The sequence below is a fragment of the Bactrocera tryoni genome, chromosome 1 (assembly GCF_016617805.1).
Source record: "Bactrocera tryoni isolate S06 chromosome 1, CSIRO_BtryS06_freeze2, whole genome shotgun sequence".
NCBI classification, from domain to species: Eukaryota; Metazoa; Arthropoda; class Insecta; order Diptera; family Tephritidae; genus Bactrocera; species Bactrocera tryoni.
The window spans coordinates 69140798-69162590 of record NC_052499.1 but is presented as its reverse complement, the minus strand read 5'-3'; the positions used below and the strand labels follow the sequence as shown (position 1 = coordinate 69162590).

Genomic DNA, 21793 nt, shown 5'->3' with positions numbered 1-21793 from the left:
TATCTCTCGGATGACAAGACGACAATTTTCAAGCACTGTTTGCTTAATTTTTTCCAGTTTATCGGCATTGACAGAGGTAGATGGACGTCTTCATTGAGGCAAGTTTTCGATGAACTCACGAGCTTCACTGACTGATTTATGCCATTGAAATACTTGTCTTGTAATAAAGTAGACTCGCCAAACACTTCTGCAACATTTTCAACGATTCCGTAGCCATGATTTCATTGAAACAAAAAAGCTCAAACTCGTTATTAATTTTTTTCGCAATAAAAATCGCCAGACAAAGTTTTCGGATCGTACAGTAACAGCTGCCAATCACATACTAATTGGCATATGGAGATAAAACTTCACACAAATTTAAAAAAAGGTTTTTCCAATATTTGGAAAGCATTTTTTTTCGCTTTGCGAGACCAGTTTAAATGGACCAGTCCGAGTCAAATTGGTCACGGATTGGTTACTTCCTTTCATATAAGATGACATATCAGACTTGCATAATTTTAGACTAAATTGTTATTGAACATATTTCTCAAGCAACAACAATTTTTAAATTTCTTCAGTTGTTAAAGTGAATTTTTTCACTTTTAGAGTGCAACAAACAATCAACTTAAGAAAGCAAAGCTATTTAATTCTACAAGAGAATAAGAACCACAAATTTCTTTTATATTACAAGAAATTATATTTTTTCAACTGTGTAACGAAAACTGTAAGTAAATTGCGTATTCGAAAATATATAATTCATTAAAATTCAATATTTGAACCATATCAGCATAATTCTTCTAGAACTCCTAAGTATTTCTCAAACTTTCACACCCAATTCACCGGGATTAATGATCTTTATATTTCTGTCGTTTACTTTGTACAGCACCTCTTTGCGCATTTGCTCGAGTTCATAGCCGCCATTTTGTTGCGCTTCCTGCTCTTCGCCTTCGTCCTTCACACCATTGGCAGTCAACTCACGCTCGATCAACAGTTTACCATCCACATCACGTGACACGCCACTCTTCAGGTGTGTCGCACGTATGCGCAACGTGCCCAACTTCGCCACACAGTTGTCGATCGACGCATATAAGTCGCAATTGCTCAACTTCGTGATCACCGCCAAATTCTTATACTGCTTCGGCAATTCCGCCAACTCATGACACAGCTGGATGATCTCCTCCTTGGTGGCGCCCAAATTCAATAAAATCGCCAAATTATCAACCAAAATTGTTGTGCTGATGCGTTGTGCGGCACTGGCGCTAATGTAATCGCGGATGCCGTCGAGCAGTAACGTTGTGACCTGCCGTTCATCCTGCAGCCACTTGCTGGCCATACCCTTTTCAGCCATATCCGTTAGTGGATCCACAACATTCAGCGTTTTGTCGAGGAAGATATTCACATTGTAACCGAGACGCATGCCGGCATGGAAGTAATGCTGATAGTTGTGCTGCAGGCACACCAGCACCGTGCCGGCGTTGGAGATGCGCAGCCGTTGGCCGAGTATGCAGCTGAAGAGGAAGCTGCCGTCACAGTTCGACTCCTCACTGATGTGCACGAATTTTGGCAGTTTTTGCTCGTTCAAGCCGCAAGCGAAGAGCACGGATGCAGCCATATTGGATTATTCAACTAGAAGAAAGGCAGTGTGAGAAAGAGAAAAAAGCAAAAATAAAAAAAATATATATAATGAATATTTGTATATTATAAATTGATTAATTTTATATTATATATTAAATAACTTTAAACCAAGGTCCCTCAACTTAAAAATATGATTACAGCAAGTCAATCCTATCCCTAACCTAAACATACCCCTCGCGCACTCTCTCCTATATCATTATAACTTTAAAAACCTAGTTGCAACATGTATCAAAGCCAGACGGAGCTTTCTAATTTGTTCAGCGCTTGGGGCATTGTGCCGTGTGGTGCCCAAAGCTCCTAAAAGACTGCAGGCGCCCAAAGAGTAATGTGAATAAATTAATTGCAGCTGTAACATAAGCTCATATCTCATAGAAATTTGACGGTTTTAATTATAGTGACCGGTCATTAATATTCGCAGACATACTCATACCCAAACACGTGGATAGTGTAGGGTTAGTTGCCCAGTTCGAGTGCCAGAAAGTAATTTGAGAGCTAAAGCGCAAAAATGTATATGATTACATGTTATGCTTGTATGTAAACCTAGCATTAAATATACTCTTAGATGGTAAATTTTTAAAATATAGAATATATTTTCAAATATCTAAAATATTTGATTGAAAAAAACGCTAACTTCGGATGAACCGAAGCCTTAAAATGAAGAAATTTTCACGTGCGAACTTGATTTGGATCGGTCAGTTTGTATAAAGATTTTTCGGAGCTTGTTCGAAAATTCCACCGTTGCCTTGGACAAAAATCAGAATCTGAATTTCGTGAAGCTATTTTGTGAACTAAAAAGTTTTTCACATAAGCACTGGATTTTGATGGATCAGTTTGTATGACAGCTATATGTTATATGTGTTCGATATCGGCGGTTTCGACATTCAAGCAGTTCCTTTGGAAGAAAAAAAGATGCGCAAAATGTCCGACGACGACGACGATGACAACATCTGATGAATCAACATTACGAGTTTTCGAAGAAAAGGTTCTGCGGAAGACTCTCGGTTTTTTGCGCATTGTCAACGGCGAATATCGCATTCGATGGAACGATGAGCTGTATGAGATATACGTCGACATTGACATAGTTCAGAGAATTAAAAGACGTTCAAATGGATGAAAACGCTCCAGCTCTGAGAGTATTCGATGCAGTACCCGTCGGGAGAAGCAAAGGAAGAGGTAGGCCTCCACTCCTTGGGAAAGACTAGGTGGAAAAGGACTTGGCTACATTTGGAATCTCTAATTAGCGCCAAACAGTGAAAAGGAAGAACGACTGGCGCTGTTGTAATCTCTTCTATAACCGCGTAAGCGGTGTCTATGCTAATAAAAAAGAAGAAAACGTCTCCTTTTGGGTGTTGAAAACTTAAATAATAGTACTTAAGATCTATATTCAAAAATCAAATTTTCTAATGAGATTATAAAAGTTGAAAGTGAGCGCTATTGTGCCATGATTTCATTCAGTTTCTATAACTTATTTAAAAGTTAGTTTCAATAAGGTCGAATAGCACGTGTATAGCTTCAGTTAAAAAACACCACGTCCAAAGTGAACAATCCTGGGATGCTCTTAAATAAAATCGATATCAGAACATTGCTTTTTTATTATAAATTATGAAAATAATTATTTTTTATATAAAATTACTAGCAAAACCACTTTCAGTTAAATTATAAAAGCATAAAAAATATAAAAAAAATTAATGTGGCCCATGAGGGGATCGAACCCGCGACCTTCGCGTTATTAGCACGACGCTCTAACCAACTGAGCTAATGGGCCAGTTGTTAAATTGCTGTCAAAGAGCCTACAATTGGTCAGCACTAAGTGAAGAGCAAGAAAGAAAAATTCTAAAAGAAGAAGAGACTCTCACACAATATTGGACGAATATTAAGCTGTTTAAAAATCACTGCAATTCAAAAAAATCAAGCAAGATCAGTGACACCGGCGCCTGCTCTTGAACATGTTAAGTGATCTATTAGTAAGCTCACACACATATACAAACCTCCCTCACGCCGCTCGATAAACAAACGAACAAGTTTTGCATGCTAAACTGAAAGTTCCTCAAGAACAACAAGAAATTGTAAAAGTTTACTTAGCAGAAGCACAGCTGATACACAGAGTACAAGAAAATAGCTTGTGCTTATTATGCATAAAATAAGCTCGGCGGGAAAAAGGCGCTTTACTAATTTTGTTGTGTGACGTAAGAGTTCTTGGACAGCTAATTAGCGCTGACACTGTTTAATTAAAAATAGATAATATTATGTTAAAATATCATTATTCGGCGAAAACTAAAGTTTATAGATATATACAATATACTTTGTAATTAGATCGTTAATTTTTCAAAAAAAATGATTTGGTTGAAATCTAAATGTTTGAAAGTAGTTACAAATAGGTAGCAATTTATTTTGTAACTCGGATTACACCATTTTTCAAAATATTTTTTCAAAAATATTTTTTTTTTCGTTTTTAAAGACAAATAAAAAATGAATTTGATTTATTTTCATTGAAACGTTTTTTGAAACCATATTTTCCAAGATCAGAAATGCGCTCAGTTCTCTATCGATTGGCTTGAAATTTGGTTATAATTTTTTAAAACAATTATTTAAATAGATACACATATTTACTTATATTTTATGCTGAATGTTTGAATTGTTATACACAAATTTTCTGCTACTTTCATAAAATATATAAAAATAAATATAAAAAATAATTTTCTAAAATAAATTGTAATTCTTTTTTCATTTTTCCTTGGAGAAAGCCCAAAAATTACAAAATATTTCAACAAGCTATTGTACAGCGTCTACAAATAGAGATGACGTGATTTTGACAGCTGTCAAATTTTGACAGAGTCTTCAGTCAGGTTTGCCATTGTATCGTGCCACGTTCCACTTTGGTGCAGCGCTTGAAAATTGGCAAAACTTATTACGAAAATCGACGTTTTCCGGTGGTTATTCACACAAAAAATCATCTTCTCAGATAAGGACCATTTCTAACCTAATGGCTTCGTCAACAAACAAAATTATTGCCATATGAGAGAATCAAATCCTTACCATTTAGTTCGGATTGTGATATGGCGGTATCAGCGGGTCTTAGTTCTTTCGAAATGAGGCAGGAAATGCCGTTACCATCAATAGCGAGCGTTTTAATACGATGTTGATCGACTTTTTGATGAAATTTGATGAAATCGACACGGACGATTTCTTTTTTGAACAAGTCGGTGCGCCGCCTCATGTTTCACTCTAAACATGGACCCAAGTTTGGCGACTTCTTAATTTCAAGAAATGACCCAAAAAAATCCTTGTCCGTTCAGATTACATAGACCCCACAGTCGTCACGTCGTTCTAGTTGGTATACCCTATATATTTAGTAAAAAAAAAAAATATTTCTTTTCCTTTTTCAAGCATTTTGCGTATGAAATTGAAAAATTTTTGAAACTTTTCTCCAAAATCTTAATTGGAGATGAATCTTTGAACTTGGCGGAAAAATGTACAAACATTTAATTACATAGAAAGTAAGATTTTCTAACCATAATTTTAATTTTTTTACGTTATTTGCTGGAATTGAATATTGAAACTAGATGATTTTTTAGCAATCAAGAGAGACGTAAACCTTTAGGTCACTTTTCCAGATATTTATTAATATTCGTAATGTTGATATACATATCAGTTTTTCTTTTTATTCGATTCGATTTAAAAAAAATTTAATAAAATTTACTTCTGACGGCGGAATTAAGGTTCTGTTAGTTACTTCTACCAAAAATAACATAGCGCTTCGGAGAAAAGCTGGATAGATTTTAGAATTATTTACGTAGGTAAAATAAATATAAATAAATAAATGTATGTAAATATATTATTATCATTTATTCACTTTTCATTCTCCCCGCTTAATTTTACAGCAATTCATATTCCATTTAGTAGTGTAATTAAGCTCTAAATAAAGCTAGAAACTTGCGTTAGTCACGTGTATGAAATCATTGCAAGCTCACATAAATAATATTTTCGGAAAACTTTCAAAAGTTGAAAGAATAGGAGCACATGAAATTGAGGTCTGTGTTAGCAGAACACTTTCAGATGGCATTGAAAAAAATTCAAGCAATTCCACGTATATATGTACATACATACATGCTTTGTAGTATATATGCATGTTTGTAAGACCAATGCAAATGACAAGCTCCATTCACATTCAGCTTTTTGACTTTCACGAAGCTTACTAACCAACCAACCAATTGCCTATGAGTGCTGTAAGTAGCGTTAGTCAGCTTTTAAAGCGCCACGATTATCCATCCGCACTTTTGAATGAAATAAAATAATGTTCCACGCACTGCCATCACTTGGCGTGTAACTTTTTGCACAATGCGGCGATTTAATTAAAATCTATCTCAAGTGCATAAATAGTAATTGTGTTAATTTTAAGCATTTTTTTGCTTTTGTTTTTGTGAATTGTCACTTCATGTTGGACACAAATTCTCCGAGTCCTTTTGTTCGCACAAAAGCATTAAGGCACTTGTATGTGTGTGTGTGTGTGTGTGTGTGTGTGTGTGGCAGCATAAAGCATGCGAGAAACCACAGAACATACTGTGCAATTGTCGCAGCTGAAAAGCTGCATTTCGGTCAAATAAATACATAAATATATGTGAATTTAAATTACAATGTTAACCGCAATTTGCATTGTGTTAAGTGGCCGCTCTCGTTGTTATTAAACTTTGAGTGGTAATTGTGTGCGAGTCAACTGAAAGTGACATTTATGAAAACACTTTGCACAACAAATGCACACAGTGCGTCAGAATAGTATCGCACCAAGAGAATATTATCATAATAACTATTATTTTAACAATAATTTGTTTTGGCAAATTTCTCGAGAATTTGATAAGGTATGTAACTATAAAATTCACGTCCTGTAAAGAATGTGTTTCGTGTGCTTGACTCAACTTATGGTCAAGATAATCGGCCCACTGAGCGTTATATTCGTAACACCATTACCCATCTTGAGACCTAGCATTCACTATTGGATAATATACGACCGAATAGACCACGTCCATCACGCATTGAAGCAAATACAACAGCCGTAGCTGAGAGTGTGCACGAAAATTGTGGAGAATGTTAGGAGAGTGTTCGCAGCAACTCTGACTGATCTTAAATTGAAAGAGAACGAAATACAATTTATGGAAGAACTGAAGCCACTCGACCTTTCCAAACGACATCGCTTCTCTCTTGGGCTCTTGAAAAGTTCCAAGAAAAACCGACGATTTTGTTCAGCGATGAAGCCCATTCATGGCTCCATAGGTATGTAAACAAGCAAAATTGTCGCCTTTGGGACGAGGAGCAACATGAAAAGATTCATCATTGCCATTTCATTCAGAAAAAACAACGGTTTGGTGTGGTTTGTAGGCCGGAGGAATCATCGGTCCATAGTTCTTCAAAAATGATGTCGGTGAGAACGTAAAAAACAATGGCGACCGTTATCACACCATGATAACCGACTATTTGATGCATGCAATTGAGGCTCGCGCATCAATCAATGAACTTTTTTGAGAGAACATTTCGGTGAGCCGATAATTTCACATTTCGGGCCTTTCTATTGGCCACCAAGATCGTGTGATATCACTATTGAGAGATGTAAAGTTTAAAGTCTATGCGGACAGGACTTGGAACAAAACATCAGACGAAGGAATAGTCCATATTTAGATTTTTGACAAAATGGCGGTTTCCAAAAAAGTAAAGTGATTTTCGCGAAAAAAACTTGTATTCTATAGTGCCTTAAAAATCGAAATTATTATCCAGAAACTTATTCTTTAGCTCATTACCTGACAAATATTTCGCAAAAATCGTGTGAAAAATTCAAGTCGATCGGTTCAGTGGTTTTTCAATAATAATTCAAACTGCTGTTCGTGGATTTTTAATCATACATATTGACTTTATTTTGAGCAAGTGAAAATGATTAAGTTCAAATTTCAATCAAATCATTCGAATGAATACTTTTGCAATTGACTGTACACTAAATAAAAAGTGCGTTTATTGGCAAGTGAAAATATTTTGCAGCAATCAAATTATTTTATAAAAAATAACTTGTGAGAATTAATTTATATACAAATATACAATTACAAGTTCAACTTCGTGGCAGTTAAATATATTCAAACTAAAGTAATTAAATTGAAAGTGCTTTTGAAAAATATATTATTTTAAAATATTCGCCACAAATATGCGGAATAAAGGAATACCGAATGAGCTAAAACATTTGATAAAAAACATGAAAAGTTGTTGTGCATGTTCATAAAGAACTTTTCGAACTTTCAGTATCTTCTAATTATAAGCACATTTATGCTTCCTCAACAACATTGCCAATAGCAAGAATTGCCATCTCACAACACAATATTGACACAGAGCTTATTTTGGGAGCTTCTTAACATGGTGTGCTTAATTTAAGGTGTTATTAAAGTCTTCACTATGAAACACCAAAGTTTGGAAGCTCTGAAAAGTTAAGCATTTGAAGGATATTAAGTATAATTAAGCGATAAGCCGGCGCTTTATTTTTCATTTTTGAATGACTTCACAATTTTTTGCTAATTTAGATAAAAGTCATGTACGTTATGCTCATTTTTATGTAATTAATTTGACGATAGAAAGGTGAGTAATGAATAAATACTCAAAAAGTAGGGCAAACAAATCAATTACTTCAACCAAAAGAAAGCAACGACCGGTGCAATGTGAAGGCCACATAAGCTAGTATTTCCTACAATTTCTTTTAAACTAATTACAAAGTAATTCTTCAAACAGTTTTCCCACCCTAATTGAATCCGGTTGATTGAGTTCTTTGCTGATTTATTCAGCTGTTTGGACCCGATCATTTTGAAATTATGGTAGCTATAGGTAGAGGATTTGTGTTCTATCAGGATGTCAGGCCATATACACCGATAGTGACTGGCTCGTTTCCACGACAATCGGTTGTATGTTAGCGGAACGGACTCGGCAGAATTTTGCCGCGGCAACAACAACAACATAGTAGCTCGCCAAAAACTCGAGGAACTTTGTTTGGGAGACACTATGCATCTACCTTAAAATCCGGACCTAGAATTAAATTCTTATTATGACGAATGATTTCGCTAGTGAAAAATTCGACTCAAGCAAACCTAACGGAAGTCGATTGTACTAGTTTTTTGCCAATTGGTATAAGGAATTTTAAAAAAATAATATTACAATAACTTAATATATGAATATCTAATTAAATAGGTTTAGTAAATATTTCCAAAATATTTTTTGAAACGGTTGCCATCTTCATAAAAAGATATAGACAAAAAAAGTTTATAAAAACAAATAATATTAAATGCAGAGTATTGAAAAAAATATTTCCAAAATATTTTTGAAAAGGGTTGCCATCTTTATGAAAAATTATTTACAGATATTAATATTAAAAATATTTTTTTTAGGATTAAAAAACATTTCTAAAGTTTTTTGAAAGGAGTTGCCATATTTGGGAAAATGTGTACACAAATACCACAAATTGATAAAAATAAATTCAATATTACAAATATTAAATGCAGGTTAATTTTGATAAAATGCTTTCAATAGTATCAGGGATTTTGGTAGCATACTTCAGTTCTCACAAACCTAAATAATTATATCCTGAGTAGGGTATATTAAGTTTGGCACGAAGTTTGTAACACCCTAAAAGAATCGTCGGAGACCCTATAATTAATATACATATAAATGATCTGCATAACGAGCAGTGTCGATTTAACCAAGTCCGTCTAACAGTCTGTCCGTCTGAACACGCGAACTAATGCCTCAAATTTTGAGATATCGATCAGAAAATTTTCACATGTCCTTCTCTATTTTAGAAGCTGCTTGTTTGGCAGAACCATCGATATCGGATCACTATAGCATATAGCTGCCATATAAACTGAATGATCGAAATCAAGTGCTTGTATGGAAAACCTTTTTATTTGACGATATATCTTCACCAAATTAGGTAAGGTTTATTATCCGAGGCAACGGTATAATCTCTGAAGGAATTGTTCAGTTCGAGTCAATATAGCATTGAAACGGACCGATGGGAAATCAAGTTCTTGTAAGAAATCTGTGTATATGTGAAGAGTACAATAACTTCTATGCAACCGAAGTTAACGTATTTTTTATTTTTTAGACTATGATAAGTAGGTTGGCCTCTATATTCCTGGATTTGGCATCCCTAGTGTTACAATCTTGCAATTCACAACCGTATCGTAGAGTACGAAATCTTTGGTGTTATACATACTCAGAATGATTTGAAATACGAGCGTTAATTGTGTTGTTTACAGTAACTTAAAATATTCATCTCGCCCAAAAAATGGAATTCGAATTCATTATCGCACGATTAATTTTTTACTATTTCCAACGTGTGGATTATCTCAGCAACAGTGCAACGATGAGCTCCATCAAGGACCAGTGTTTTTGTTGATGATATGGTGAATCCAATCAAAGTCGTAGATCACTCTTGTGACCTATCGTGGGATTGAGACAACCATAGGCACTATTGGGACCAGCATACCTTCAATATTGCATAAACATTTTATTGTAGAAAAATATTTTTGTGATTGGATCCCACACAATTTGTCGAACTCTCAAAGAAGGTTGGTTTTGATTGGTCGCGAAAAAATATTAAAATGCTATAATGGAGCTTCGAAACAGGTGATTAATCGTGGATTTATGCGTATGCGCCCGAAAGTAAAGATCATCATAAAAAAATCTGTTCGCGCAAGAAGCACTTCCAAGCAAATGATTGCCTGTTTTTTTTTTTTTTTGAAAAAACTGAACATGTCGCTACCATACTACTAGAACACTACGGAGCAGTAAATTCTGAGTGATACACAACCGTTTGCTTGCCTTTTGGTTTTCGGGGAAAAAATCAGGAAAACCAACCAGCGAAGACGGATCTCTCTTCAACGCGACGAGCTCACACACATCGACTGAAACAACTGCATTTTTGAGTACTCAAAACAAAATCAATTTGATGGGTCATCCACCGTAAATTCCTGACTTGGGACCGACTTCTTTGTATTCGCGTATGTAAAAGATAAAAAAAGAGGTCAACGTTTGGCGACACCTGAAGAGACTTTTGTTGCGTTCAGAACGCATGTTTTGAAGATACCTCGACAACTGGTTCAAACGCATGCGAAGGTGTATATGTCTTAATTGAAAATATTTTGAAAAACAATTTTCTATGATTAAAATTTGTTTTTGTTCTCTGATCCCGAAATATAAAAGACAACCTATGTAATCGAAATAATGCTATATTTAAATTTCACTCCAATGCTTAGCTGCCCATTTTTAAAATTCAACGACACACCCACAAAAGTTCACAGTTGTGACGAGTCTAGTTTTACGCACACAGATTTCTTTCTTTTTAAGTTTCCACGTGTCAACAGCTCTTTAGGTGAGCGCTTTTCAGCAATTACGTCGCTTAATTGTTTACAGTAAAGATAGAAGCCAATTGCCCACAATATAACTTCTAAGATATTCGACTACTATGTATCTTGCTCATACTTTGAAGCAATTGTTGTGTTAAGCACATACTAAAAATAACTAATTTAGGTGTGAACTATCGTCGAAGCCGCACGAAAATGATCTGGTTTCCAATAAGTTATCCTTATTTCGATTTAAACTTTATTATTATTACCATTTGATACTAATTTGGAGGTTATAACTATGACCAAATGCAAATAATGCATTAAAAAAATTATTGAAATAATATTTGAATAATTTATTTCTTGTAATTCCAAATACAAGATTAAAAAAATTAATCACACATATCGAATTTAAAAAAAAACTCAACATCGGTGTTAAAAAATAAAAAATTAAATTTCCTGTTTACATTAACGGGTTTCCACTGTATCACTTAATTTTAAATTTCAGAACTGTCATGGTTAAGGTCGAACATTTGCGGCAAAATTAGTGATTTTTGTGCGTCAAAACTATGCATGAATCTGTACCATATGCGTGTGACGCGTGTTCTTTAAAATAGAAATAAACACAAAGTTGTTAAGAGCAAAATTCAGACGACAACAACGCTCCGAAAAGAGCCGGCAAATAAAACTTTATATTATTATTATATGCATATAGGTATTAGAGAGCCATAGCCATTTTGTCTGTATGTATGCATGTGTTTTTATGAGCACCAACGATAAGACACGCTGCGAGATAGCACTTTCTCAGCGATCATCCAACGAACTTTTTTTTTCATTTTAAACTTGCACATTGAGTTTGGCAAAGCACAACAAGAATTAACATTGCAAAAAATCAAAATAAAATAATAGCTTAATGAATTAAATCCATAAAAAATATTTGTCTGTACTTTTATAATGAAATTTTATGTAAACTTTAAATTGTGCTCGTACAAGTGTCGGTTGTGTAGCAGAAAAACAAAGCTTACACGGCTTTAAACGAAATGAGCGCGCACAGTACCCCACCAACGATCATGAGAATACGACAACACAACGTCAACTGACCATAGTACAACAACGCATGCCAATCGCGTTGGTGCGCTGATACGCATGGCTATGAATATGTGTAACGAGCGCGGCAAAAAGCTTCAAAGCGCTAGCTTGCTGCCCGTCTGGATAGATAGCTGGCTTGCTAGCTACGAACAAGCTACGCCGCATGGTGGGCAACACACTTAGATGAAGGGGCGGGGCTGTAGTATTAATCATTTTTTTTTTTTTACTTTTGGAAAGAACATTGCTGGCGGCTTGTGTTGCTGGCAGGCCGGCGGCCAGCCGTAGCAGCTATTAGTAGTAGACGATTGCTCGAACGCATCGATCGCGCTGCCGTATCGCATTAGATTGCCAGCAGAAATTGGTGTCAAATTAAAATTCACATTGTAGTTTGGTAATATAAGCTAATATAAAGTAAAAAAAATTTAAATAATTTATTAAGTTTGTAGAGCAGTGAAGAGTGTCGAAGCATATATGTGCATGTGTGTGTGTGTGTTAATCGTGTAATTTGCTGTTAAAAGTGTAATTTTATACAAAAAAATCATAAAAGTTAAGCAGATCTGGAAATTATTTGAGCGAGATAAACGCATACGCTGGAACCGGAACAAATACACTCAAATGAAATTAGAAAACAAGGTTCATATACACAAAATCACGCTGCAGTGGGTATGATTGTGCACATTTGTATATTTTTTTATAAATACATAAATATGTTTGCATTCGCTTGCTAGACATGCGACCTATGAATGATGATTTTAGTTTGCTGTTATTTGTTTGATAGCGCAACTCATTATCAATTAGGTCTGCACACAAAAAGATACCCATGTATTGTTGTATTAAATTCCACCGCTACAACAACAGCATAACCATTCATACATCTGAAATATGTACATACATGTGTATGCCATGCCTATGAGTATTTTTGTACAAAGTTCAATGTGTGTCATAAAAGCCCAAACGTGCTGTTGTTGTGATGAAAGACATAACAATCAGCTTGAATTTTATGTGAAATTTGAGCCATCCATAAACACAGACAAAACAAGAAAAAATGTTAAATTCGATTGCACCAATTTGCATGGCAGCTATATACTTGTATGTACTTGTATGTATGCTCTAGTGGTCCGATCTGACCAATTAGTGCGAAGAATGTAATGGAAAAAAGTTTTCCCTACAAGAATTTGATTTTTCCTGTTCAGCTTGTATGGCAACTATATCTTATAATGATCCGTTATGGGCGCTTCCGACACATGAGTAGCTTATTGTGGTGAAAAGGACGTACACAAAAGATCAGATCGATATCTCACAAACTGAGTGACTAGTTCGCGTATATACTATACATACAGCCGGACAGATAGACGGACATGTCTTAAACGTCTCAGCTCGTCATATAGATCATTTCTATGTACATTTTTTAGGATTTCTGACGTTTCTTTCCGGGCGTTAGCAACTCCCTGTTCAGGGTATATTTAATGCTGTTTATATTTTTTAAAGAATATAAAATAATTTCTTTGTATTTCATGTTTTAACTGTTTATATCAATATGTAGATAAGAACACTTGTTTATACAAATATGTTAAATGACTTTGTATAAGTAACAGATCGAATTTTTTTAAATTTATAAATTTCATTTATCCAGTGATAAATACATACATGTATGTATATATATACAGTCTTTGGACTTTTGTGATATCACAAAACTTGAAAACAAAATTGCTATTATTATGGTCATATAAAATTGTGAACTGTATATGGTCAGTTATGGCGATAATACAAAAGAACAAGCATTTGAAATTACCGCCATAAAGCCACCAAAGGAGAGTTCTCTCACCCTTCCAACGACGGTCGGAACGGACCCGAATGTTTATTCGGCCGACAGTCAACTCGACAGCATTCCTCCAAATAACTTCAGCAATAATAATTCTATCTTATATCTTTCGATCTTCGAAATAACCACCCTTGATCGGATAATATCCGGGTCACGTTCAGTAAAGAAAGAACGCGCTGTTGTGGCTGAAAAAAGTAATTCTCTCATATATGAAGTTTTTGAGGTTTATTTTGTTATTATTGTAGCTGAAGGTAATGAAAATTACAAAATTAAAATATATTGACCTATCAATTGCAATTATTAGGGAATATTAGTCTAAATATAAAATCTATATGTCATAGATAAATATGTACACTTATGGGCAAAGTAATAGGTGTAAGCAGTTTTTACTTAATAACTATGAAATATTTGCAATTAAAAAATAATTGTTTTAATTATGTCTTTCTTTACTTTATTCGGAAATCTTTCATTCCGAATACAAGGCGCGTTCCAAAGTAAACAGGACTAAAAAAAACAGAACAAATGGTTTTTTCGGCAAAATCAATTTATTTTATTCAAAGTAGTCTCCTTCTGCTTCAATACAGCTTTTTGCACGGTCCAAAAGCATGTCGAACGAGTGTTTTAGCTCATGGCCGGTATGGCCGCTGGTATGCCGGAGCAAGCCCTTTGAATGGCCTCTACGTCTGCATAACGCTTTCCTTTCATAGGCACCAATTATTTTGCCCATAAGTGTAAATGTTTATTTGATTTCAGTTCTGTTTCAAGTTCAACAAGTTTTTGATGTCATTTGTTTAAGCAATATATGCATGTACACACCTCAGCTGCACTTAGCATCTGTAGATATACAAATAAATTGCTAAAACTTTTATTTTTATAATCTTTAAATGAGGTATATACATTATACTTCTAGCTGCCTAATAAATTTACCTCTCCGTTTCCATAAAGTGAGAAGTGAAAAACCAAACCGCACAGCAACAATGCCGGACAGAAATATATAATTATACTGGCAAATACGAAAGATAAATAAATAGCTGCGTGTGACTTCTAAAATAAATCAACTTGTTTAAGTGCTAAAATTTTCGCACGAAATTGGCAAAATCTCTTGCACACATTTTATATAAACAAAGCTATATAAAGAGAGGCTAATATTTAACTTTTTATTAAGATAAGACTGTTATCAAAGTGATATTTTGGTAGGAATGTGATAAAGAAAGAGATTTACAGATGGAAGATTGCATATACACATATGTACATAAATTTTGAAGATTCGATTGAACAATATGTATGTAGACATCATCACAAATAACCTCGAGTAACCAGAACAATGTTTCAAAATTTCAGATAGATATCTTCAAAATAAAGGGACTAGTTTTTTTATATATGTACATATAGACAGACGGGTATTGCTAAATCGACTCAGCCCGTCTCGCTGATTTCTATATACATATATTTTATCTCTGACTGGGTGTTACGAGCTTCGTGGCAAACTTAATGCACCCTATTCAGGTTATAAAAGTGACTGACAAGCCTCTAACTCTATTTACAAATTATAACCCGATAAAAACCACTTAAAAATACTTCTAACGGAATTTGTGCATTCGCAGTAACTGAATCCGGTAAAATAGTTAATTGTTGTTCAGATATAAATCGAGGTCGAGATATAATGAAATCGTGGTTTTTGTTGTAGCGACAGAAAACATTCCTCGTATAATCCGTTTCCGACACAGCCGGGTCTATGCAAACGGAACGGACCGGGTTTTATCCGTCAAAGGACTGATAAACCGACAGCATTCCTCTAAATTACCGCTACAACGAAAACATTCCTGAAATAATCCTGAGTTCTTACAAAACATCGAAAGTTAAACAATAAAGTTGCACTATCCATCTTTCCTTCCCGTTATGCATGTATGTAGTATGTGCTAATAGCTAATAGCTTAATTACATTTTTTTCTATGCCAAAAAGTTACGATTCATGGAAGCTTATGAGCAGGAAATGATAAGAGACATTAGAAATGGCCAGACATTTAAATTAATGATTATAGCAAAATTTTAAATTATGAACGCTCGCACTCACATTAAAAAAAAAACTAAACTCAAAAATATAAATATTAAAAAATTCTCGCGGAATTTAATTTTTTAAACTTGTACCTAGAGTTATTTTTAATCATGTTTTGCACATATTCACTAACTTTCAACTTGTAAATATATGCTACCATAAATATCCATTTTCAACGGACTATAACGTTGTTTTGAAAACGGAGAATTCAAAAACAATATTTTCACACTACAAGTGTAATACCAATAGAGAGACCGCAAATGTGGTTAACATCAATTTGAGTGTTTATTTTTTGGCATCAAAACAAAGTGCTTCAGCAAATAAACACACTTTAATATATACATACGTACATATAAAGCACGAACTTAGCAACTTTAATTTTATTGATAAACACGCACATAATACACACGCGTTTAGTCAACACTTCATTGCTTTATTTCAGCGGTTTCCAGTTCCGACACTTAAGCGTTTAACTCACGATAAGTGCAATCAGTCAAAAACATTTGGTGAAAATCTGTATATCCAGGCATTGTTTCGCCATAAAATTTTTGGGCAGAACTGTCATAATTATTATCACGTACAAATGTTACGATTATATAATTGATATGTTTCACTCACTCATAAACAAGTTTATGTTGATTATTGACCTCCACATTGTCATTAAGAGCCTTCTTATCAACATAAAAACAAAATAAAAATATTAAAATCCACACAGATTATAAACTCATGATCAACAAGAGTCACACGCCAGTGTAATATTCATAAACATACATATTATGTAATGTATTATGGCAATACAAAAAGGGGTGTGTCATATGTTAAGGCTATTAGAGTTCCTAGACATTTGGGGCTTTTATAATTCTCCTCTAAATCCAAAAGAATTGGCTTTTCAGAAAAGGAAAAAAATATAGTTCCTAATAGAAACAAATAATCACGCCTTACAGCCACGTATGTATATAAAAACAAATATAGAAATGGGATGATTATTAATTTTGTTCTGAGGTTTTAAAAACTTGTGACCAAGCAACCAAAACATGTGCAAATAAATCGGAAATAGCACTAATAAAAACCACACAATATGCAAAGTACTTGTATATAAATATGATTGTACACACTTTCATATACATACATACATACATATGTATATAATATTTCTGCTTTCAACTGAAATGTTAACATTAAACTTATATGTGCTATGGAAAAATAAATTAAAAGTTTATAGAAATAATTATAGCAAGAATTTAGTTTATCGTACATATGTACACAGTTTTGTGTGTTATTGCATTTTTACAACAGTTGTCTGTAGATAAACTGTTAAATGTTTTTGTTCTTGAGAATTGTCTAAAAATGTAATTTAAATAAACATATAAGATGATAGCTTTCTAAGCATATTTGACATTCAATTACCGTATTATTAGTATGATTATATACTGAGCTATAATAATAGAGCGTTCAATTAAAAAAAGTAGTTCGATTACACTAGGTGGATACCAGGAAGCAGCTACATTTAAAATTCTAAAAGAATATATTTTCATAATGAAACAAGAAAAGGAGTTTACTTGCGTTGTACCGAAGGATATGATTTTTGCCGTTCAGTTTGTAGGACAACTACATGCTATAATGGTAATATTGTCGGCTTCAATAAGTGACCAGCTTTTTGTGTAGAAAAGGACGAGTGCGAAATTTCATAACGATACCATAAAATCTGAAATAGTAATTCGCGTTTATACGGACTGACAGAAATGGTTAAATGGTGTCAAGTCCAGGCCTGTTCTGGGCATAAAAATAGCAACAGAAACGGACTCTTCCAAACGGCCCGGAACATAGAAGACCTTTTAAATGTAATCAAGGCGCCACACGTCAAATTGTTACTATATATGTACCTATGGTATGCATGTAAAATGGAATGTTGCACGACTGATATCCCCACAACTGAGTATTAAATAGGAATACATTTATATGGCACAATTACTTTAGCAACTTACTTGAACTTAGTGGTGACCAATTACCTAGCCGGCACTTCCGAGCAAGTATCTCTCTCTTATCAATGAAAAAGTTGCAAAAGAACTCCCAAGTTAAAGCACTGAAAGTGTCTACAAAATATTTTAACTGGTAGCTATAAAAAAAAACTATTAAAACAAATATATATTGTAAAATAATAATAATTTTATAGAATGAATTAAAAGCTCAATTGGAAATAGCAAATTCGCAAACAACAATAAGCATTGTTGCCAAAAGCCTGAAAATTGATATTTATGTATGTTATGAGATGGGCTCCTATTTCAACATAAATAACAGCTCAACATTGAATTTATTTATACTCTCGGTAAAACTAAAATTTGGTATATTTTTTCTCCTTACGTCTTTAAATAATTTTCCCTCAACTCAAACACAAAACCCTGATTAAGTAATCGAAATAAAATAACAAATTTTTGTTGTAACAATCTTCAACATTCATTCAGGAAGCGTTGGCAACACGAAGATAGTTTACAAAGTTGCACATAACAAAACGTCAAAAGCAGCTGATTTACAGCATGGTACAGATAAAATAAAATGTTTAAATAATCACATCAAATTAAAAAAAAAATCAAAATAAAACCTGTTAATAAAGCACGTTAATTACTGAATTAACAGCTTAAATCCAAACCTATTAATTAAAATCAAATGTTAACTTTATGCAGAAGTGTAATACTAATTAAAATGTATTGTAAATCACTATTGAAATGTTTACGTGTTATGGTACTCGGCCCGGATAATTCGGTACTTGCTTTTGTTTACAAATTTACAACACCAGCATTAACAACGGCAGTGTAAAAAGAAATATACAGTCATCATTTTCGTGAGATTAGAATAGGCATTCCAGTTAATTGTGATATTCACTGGAGGATTTCGGTGCAAGTATGACACATTTATAAGACAAAAATCTGCCGAGCATGGGCACTACAACATAATACTCAACAAAAGTACAACATTCCTTTGGTTTATAAGAGGTATGAAAAGGAAATGATGAGTGCTAAAACGGAAGTGTAGGTTGTAGTTTTGTGGGTGGGTGCACGTATCAAGGTCACCGCTACAGGTGCTAGTTACGGATTGAAAAAATTAAAGCAAAACATTATAATAATAAGATTATTATTTCTTTAATATAATTTCAGCTTCTAAAAGCATCCAACCCACCCGCATTCTGTCCAGCAGACCCATATTCACACTAACTGCAATTATTTTAGATCAACATGTCCAGTACAAAGACACAACGTCAAGGTCGTTGGTATTTCGGTGGTATTGCCAGTGCCGGTGCCGCTTGCTGTACACATCCGTTGGACTTGATAAAGGTGACGTTGCAAACACAGCAGGGCAAATTGTCTGTGTTACAGCTAACCGTTAAAGTTGTGAGGGAACAAGGTAAGCATAAATATATGTAGTATTAAACATCTTCAAGCTCACGGTTTTTATTATATACAAATATTTTTAATTAATTATTGTAGGAGTTTTCGCATTCTACAATGGCTTGTCTGCTTCCGTCCTTCGTCAAATGACATACTCAATGACGCGTTTCGGTATTTATGAATCAGGAAAGCAACAAATCAATACCGATACATTCCTCGGCAAAATCACCCTTGCAGGTTTGGCTGGCACTGCCGGTGGTATTGTCGGCACTCCGGCCGACATGGTGAATGTACGCATGCAAAACGATGTCAAATTGCCGCCAGAACAGCGCAGAAAGTGAGTTAATAATTTTTAGTGTTAAATGAAGAGTGTTTGTGACAGATGAAAAACTAAAAATAAATTCGATAAAAAAAAAAGAGATCTAACATTCAAATGGCTCGAATTAGACAAACTTACTGTGCAAACAAAATCAAACCATACATATTTTGTGGTTAAATAACAATTATGTTTTTTTTTATATCGAAACCGGAAAATTTTGTCGGAAGTGAAAACATGTTACGTTGACAATTTAGTGATCATTTAAATAAAATCGCGCATATTTACATATATATTCTATTTAACCTTACTTATTTCAATTCTTATTAACTTCAGCTACAAAAATGCGATCGATGGTTTAATCAAAGTATATCGCCATGAAGGATTCACACGTCTATTTTCGGGCGCTACCACCGCCACCGGCAGAGGAGTTCTTATGACAATTGGCCAAATAGCATTCTATGATCAAGTAAGATTTCACTAACGTTGGTATAAAACAAAAATGTATATTTATGCATTGCTACTCTTCTTCCACGCGCAGATCAAAGCAATGCTGCTGGACACACCCTACTTCAAGGATGATTTGGCAACACATTTCAGTGCATCATTGGCGGCTGGCGCAATTGCGACAACTCTGACACAGCCACTAGATGTGCTGAAGACACGTTCCATGAACGCTAAACCGGGTGAATTCAAGGGCTTATGGGATATTGTCAAGTTCACAGCGCGTTTGGGTCCGCTCGGCTTTTTCAAGGGCTACATACCGGCATTTGTGCGCCTAGGTCCACACACAATTATCACATTTGTTTTCTTGGAACAATTGCGTTTAAACTTTGGCATTTTGCCAAAAGTAGAGGCTTCCGTCGTGGCTGCACAATAAACACATGAAACACATAGACACGCGCATATACACGCACATACTATGTGCTGCACACATCACATTGCTGCTAAGCACAAGCTGAAAGCTACTCGACAAATGTATAGAACAAAATTAAACTATAAATGCACTGCAAGCAACTATTGATGTCTAGTGAGCTATAGATATATTGATACATACATGTATACACGTGTATATTGCTAGTATAAAATATTTTACCTTGGACAAAATGCAATAATTGTCAGTCAGTTCATGGTCAATGAGTTTGATATATATATATATATATGTATAAATAATTGTAATTTTGCATTTAGAATGCACTGTGGTTAATTGCATACTTAAGCGATAATTTTAGAAATATTTACATCCGCACAGCTATGGCAGTAAACACAAATATATTGAAATCCACACGGAAAATATTCATATTTATTAACGCAAATTCATATTTTCTTTGTAATTTTTACTTGGTTTCAAAATGTGCATGTTTTTATAACCAGTAAAATTGTGGAAAATTTTAATACAGAAAATGCTTTCTTCATACAAACACAAATAGATATATAAAGCAGCGCAGTTTGATTTGCATATTAAATGAAATTAAAATAGTTGTTATTATATTTGGATTCAATATACCGTTATTACAGTTATTTTACCTTTAGAATGATTCGCATTAAATGCAACGGCTAACAGTAACTGACATTCCTATTTCATATGAATACTATTGTATTTGCAAATATATAAAAATATATGTGTTATATGTAGGTGTATTACTCTTAATTGCAAAATGTTTGCAAACAGAAACTATTTAGCCAATTAGTTGCTAAACAAGTATGCTTGACCGCACACAAGGCTATGCCTTTGCGCAAAAATTGTTAATTAAATATGTTTTCGTAAAAAACTATGTATATTATAATTTCTCTTTTTTTAATGTCATTTGTTATAATTTAATTAAATTAATTAAAAACGTAAAATTGTAGCTTTACATGGTAAACGTCAATTGTTTTAGTTGTGTCACTATTTTAGTTTTAAGTAAATAAAAAATGAAATTCTTTATTGCAATTTGGAACATTAAGCTTGTGAAATCTCTGTGAAACCTAATTAAACTGTGTTTTAATTAAATTCCTGAAGGCGTAAGTGACCTAAACTGTTTATATTAGGACTCCCAGCGGATTTAATTGGCGAACACCTGCAGCGATGAAGGACAAAATTAGCTACAACAACAATAACAAAAACCAAATTAGCTAGGTATGTTGTTTTACTGTTACTTGGTAGTG

General features: G+C 34.0%; 2 protein-coding genes and 1 non-coding gene across 8 annotated transcripts; 1 reads left to right on the top strand and 2 right to left on the bottom strand.

Annotated features, from left to right (window-relative positions):
- Nucleotides 1–652: 652 nt before the first annotated feature.
- LOC120772194 lies at nt 653–18148 on the bottom strand. 4 transcript variants are annotated; one of them, XM_040100663.1, is made up of 2 exons: nt 17932–18148; nt 653–1605 (listed from the first exon to the last, which is right to left on the bottom strand). In XM_040100663.1, the coding sequence occupies exon 2, from the start codon at nt 1589–1591 to the stop codon at nt 797–799; it is 795 nt and encodes a 264-aa protein (XP_039956597.1). In that variant the 5' UTR covers nt 1592–1605; nt 17932–18148; the 3' UTR covers nt 653–796. The 4 variants fall into 4 exon arrangements, with proteins under 4 accessions (XP_039956597.1, XP_039956621.1, XP_039956611.1 ...); XM_040100687.1 differs by lacking the exon at nt 17932–18148 and adding an exon at nt 16565–16643; XM_040100677.1 differs by lacking the exon at nt 17932–18148 and adding an exon at nt 12005–12065.
- Nucleotides 3306–3379, bottom strand: Trnai-aau. The gene has a single exon. It is a non-coding gene; the product is annotated as a tRNA-Ile (tRNA).
- On the top strand, nt 12377–21617 carry LOC120772181 (mitochondrial dicarboxylate carrier). Of its 3 annotated transcripts, none has more exons than XM_040100642.1 (5): nt 12377–12459; nt 19099–19345; nt 19429–19666; nt 19982–20114; nt 20187–21617. In XM_040100642.1, the coding sequence occupies exons 2-5, from the start codon at nt 19177–19179 to the stop codon at nt 20523–20525; spliced, it is 879 nt and encodes a 292-aa protein (XP_039956576.1). In that variant the 5' UTR covers nt 12377–12459; nt 19099–19176; the 3' UTR covers nt 20526–21617. The 3 variants fall into 3 exon arrangements, with proteins under 3 accessions (XP_039956576.1, XP_039956567.1, XP_039956587.1); XM_040100633.1 differs by lacking the exon at nt 12377–12459 and adding an exon at nt 18728–18936; XM_040100653.1 differs by lacking the exon at nt 12377–12459 and adding an exon at nt 19001–19022.
- The last annotated feature ends 176 nt before the right edge of the window (nt 21618–21793 follow it).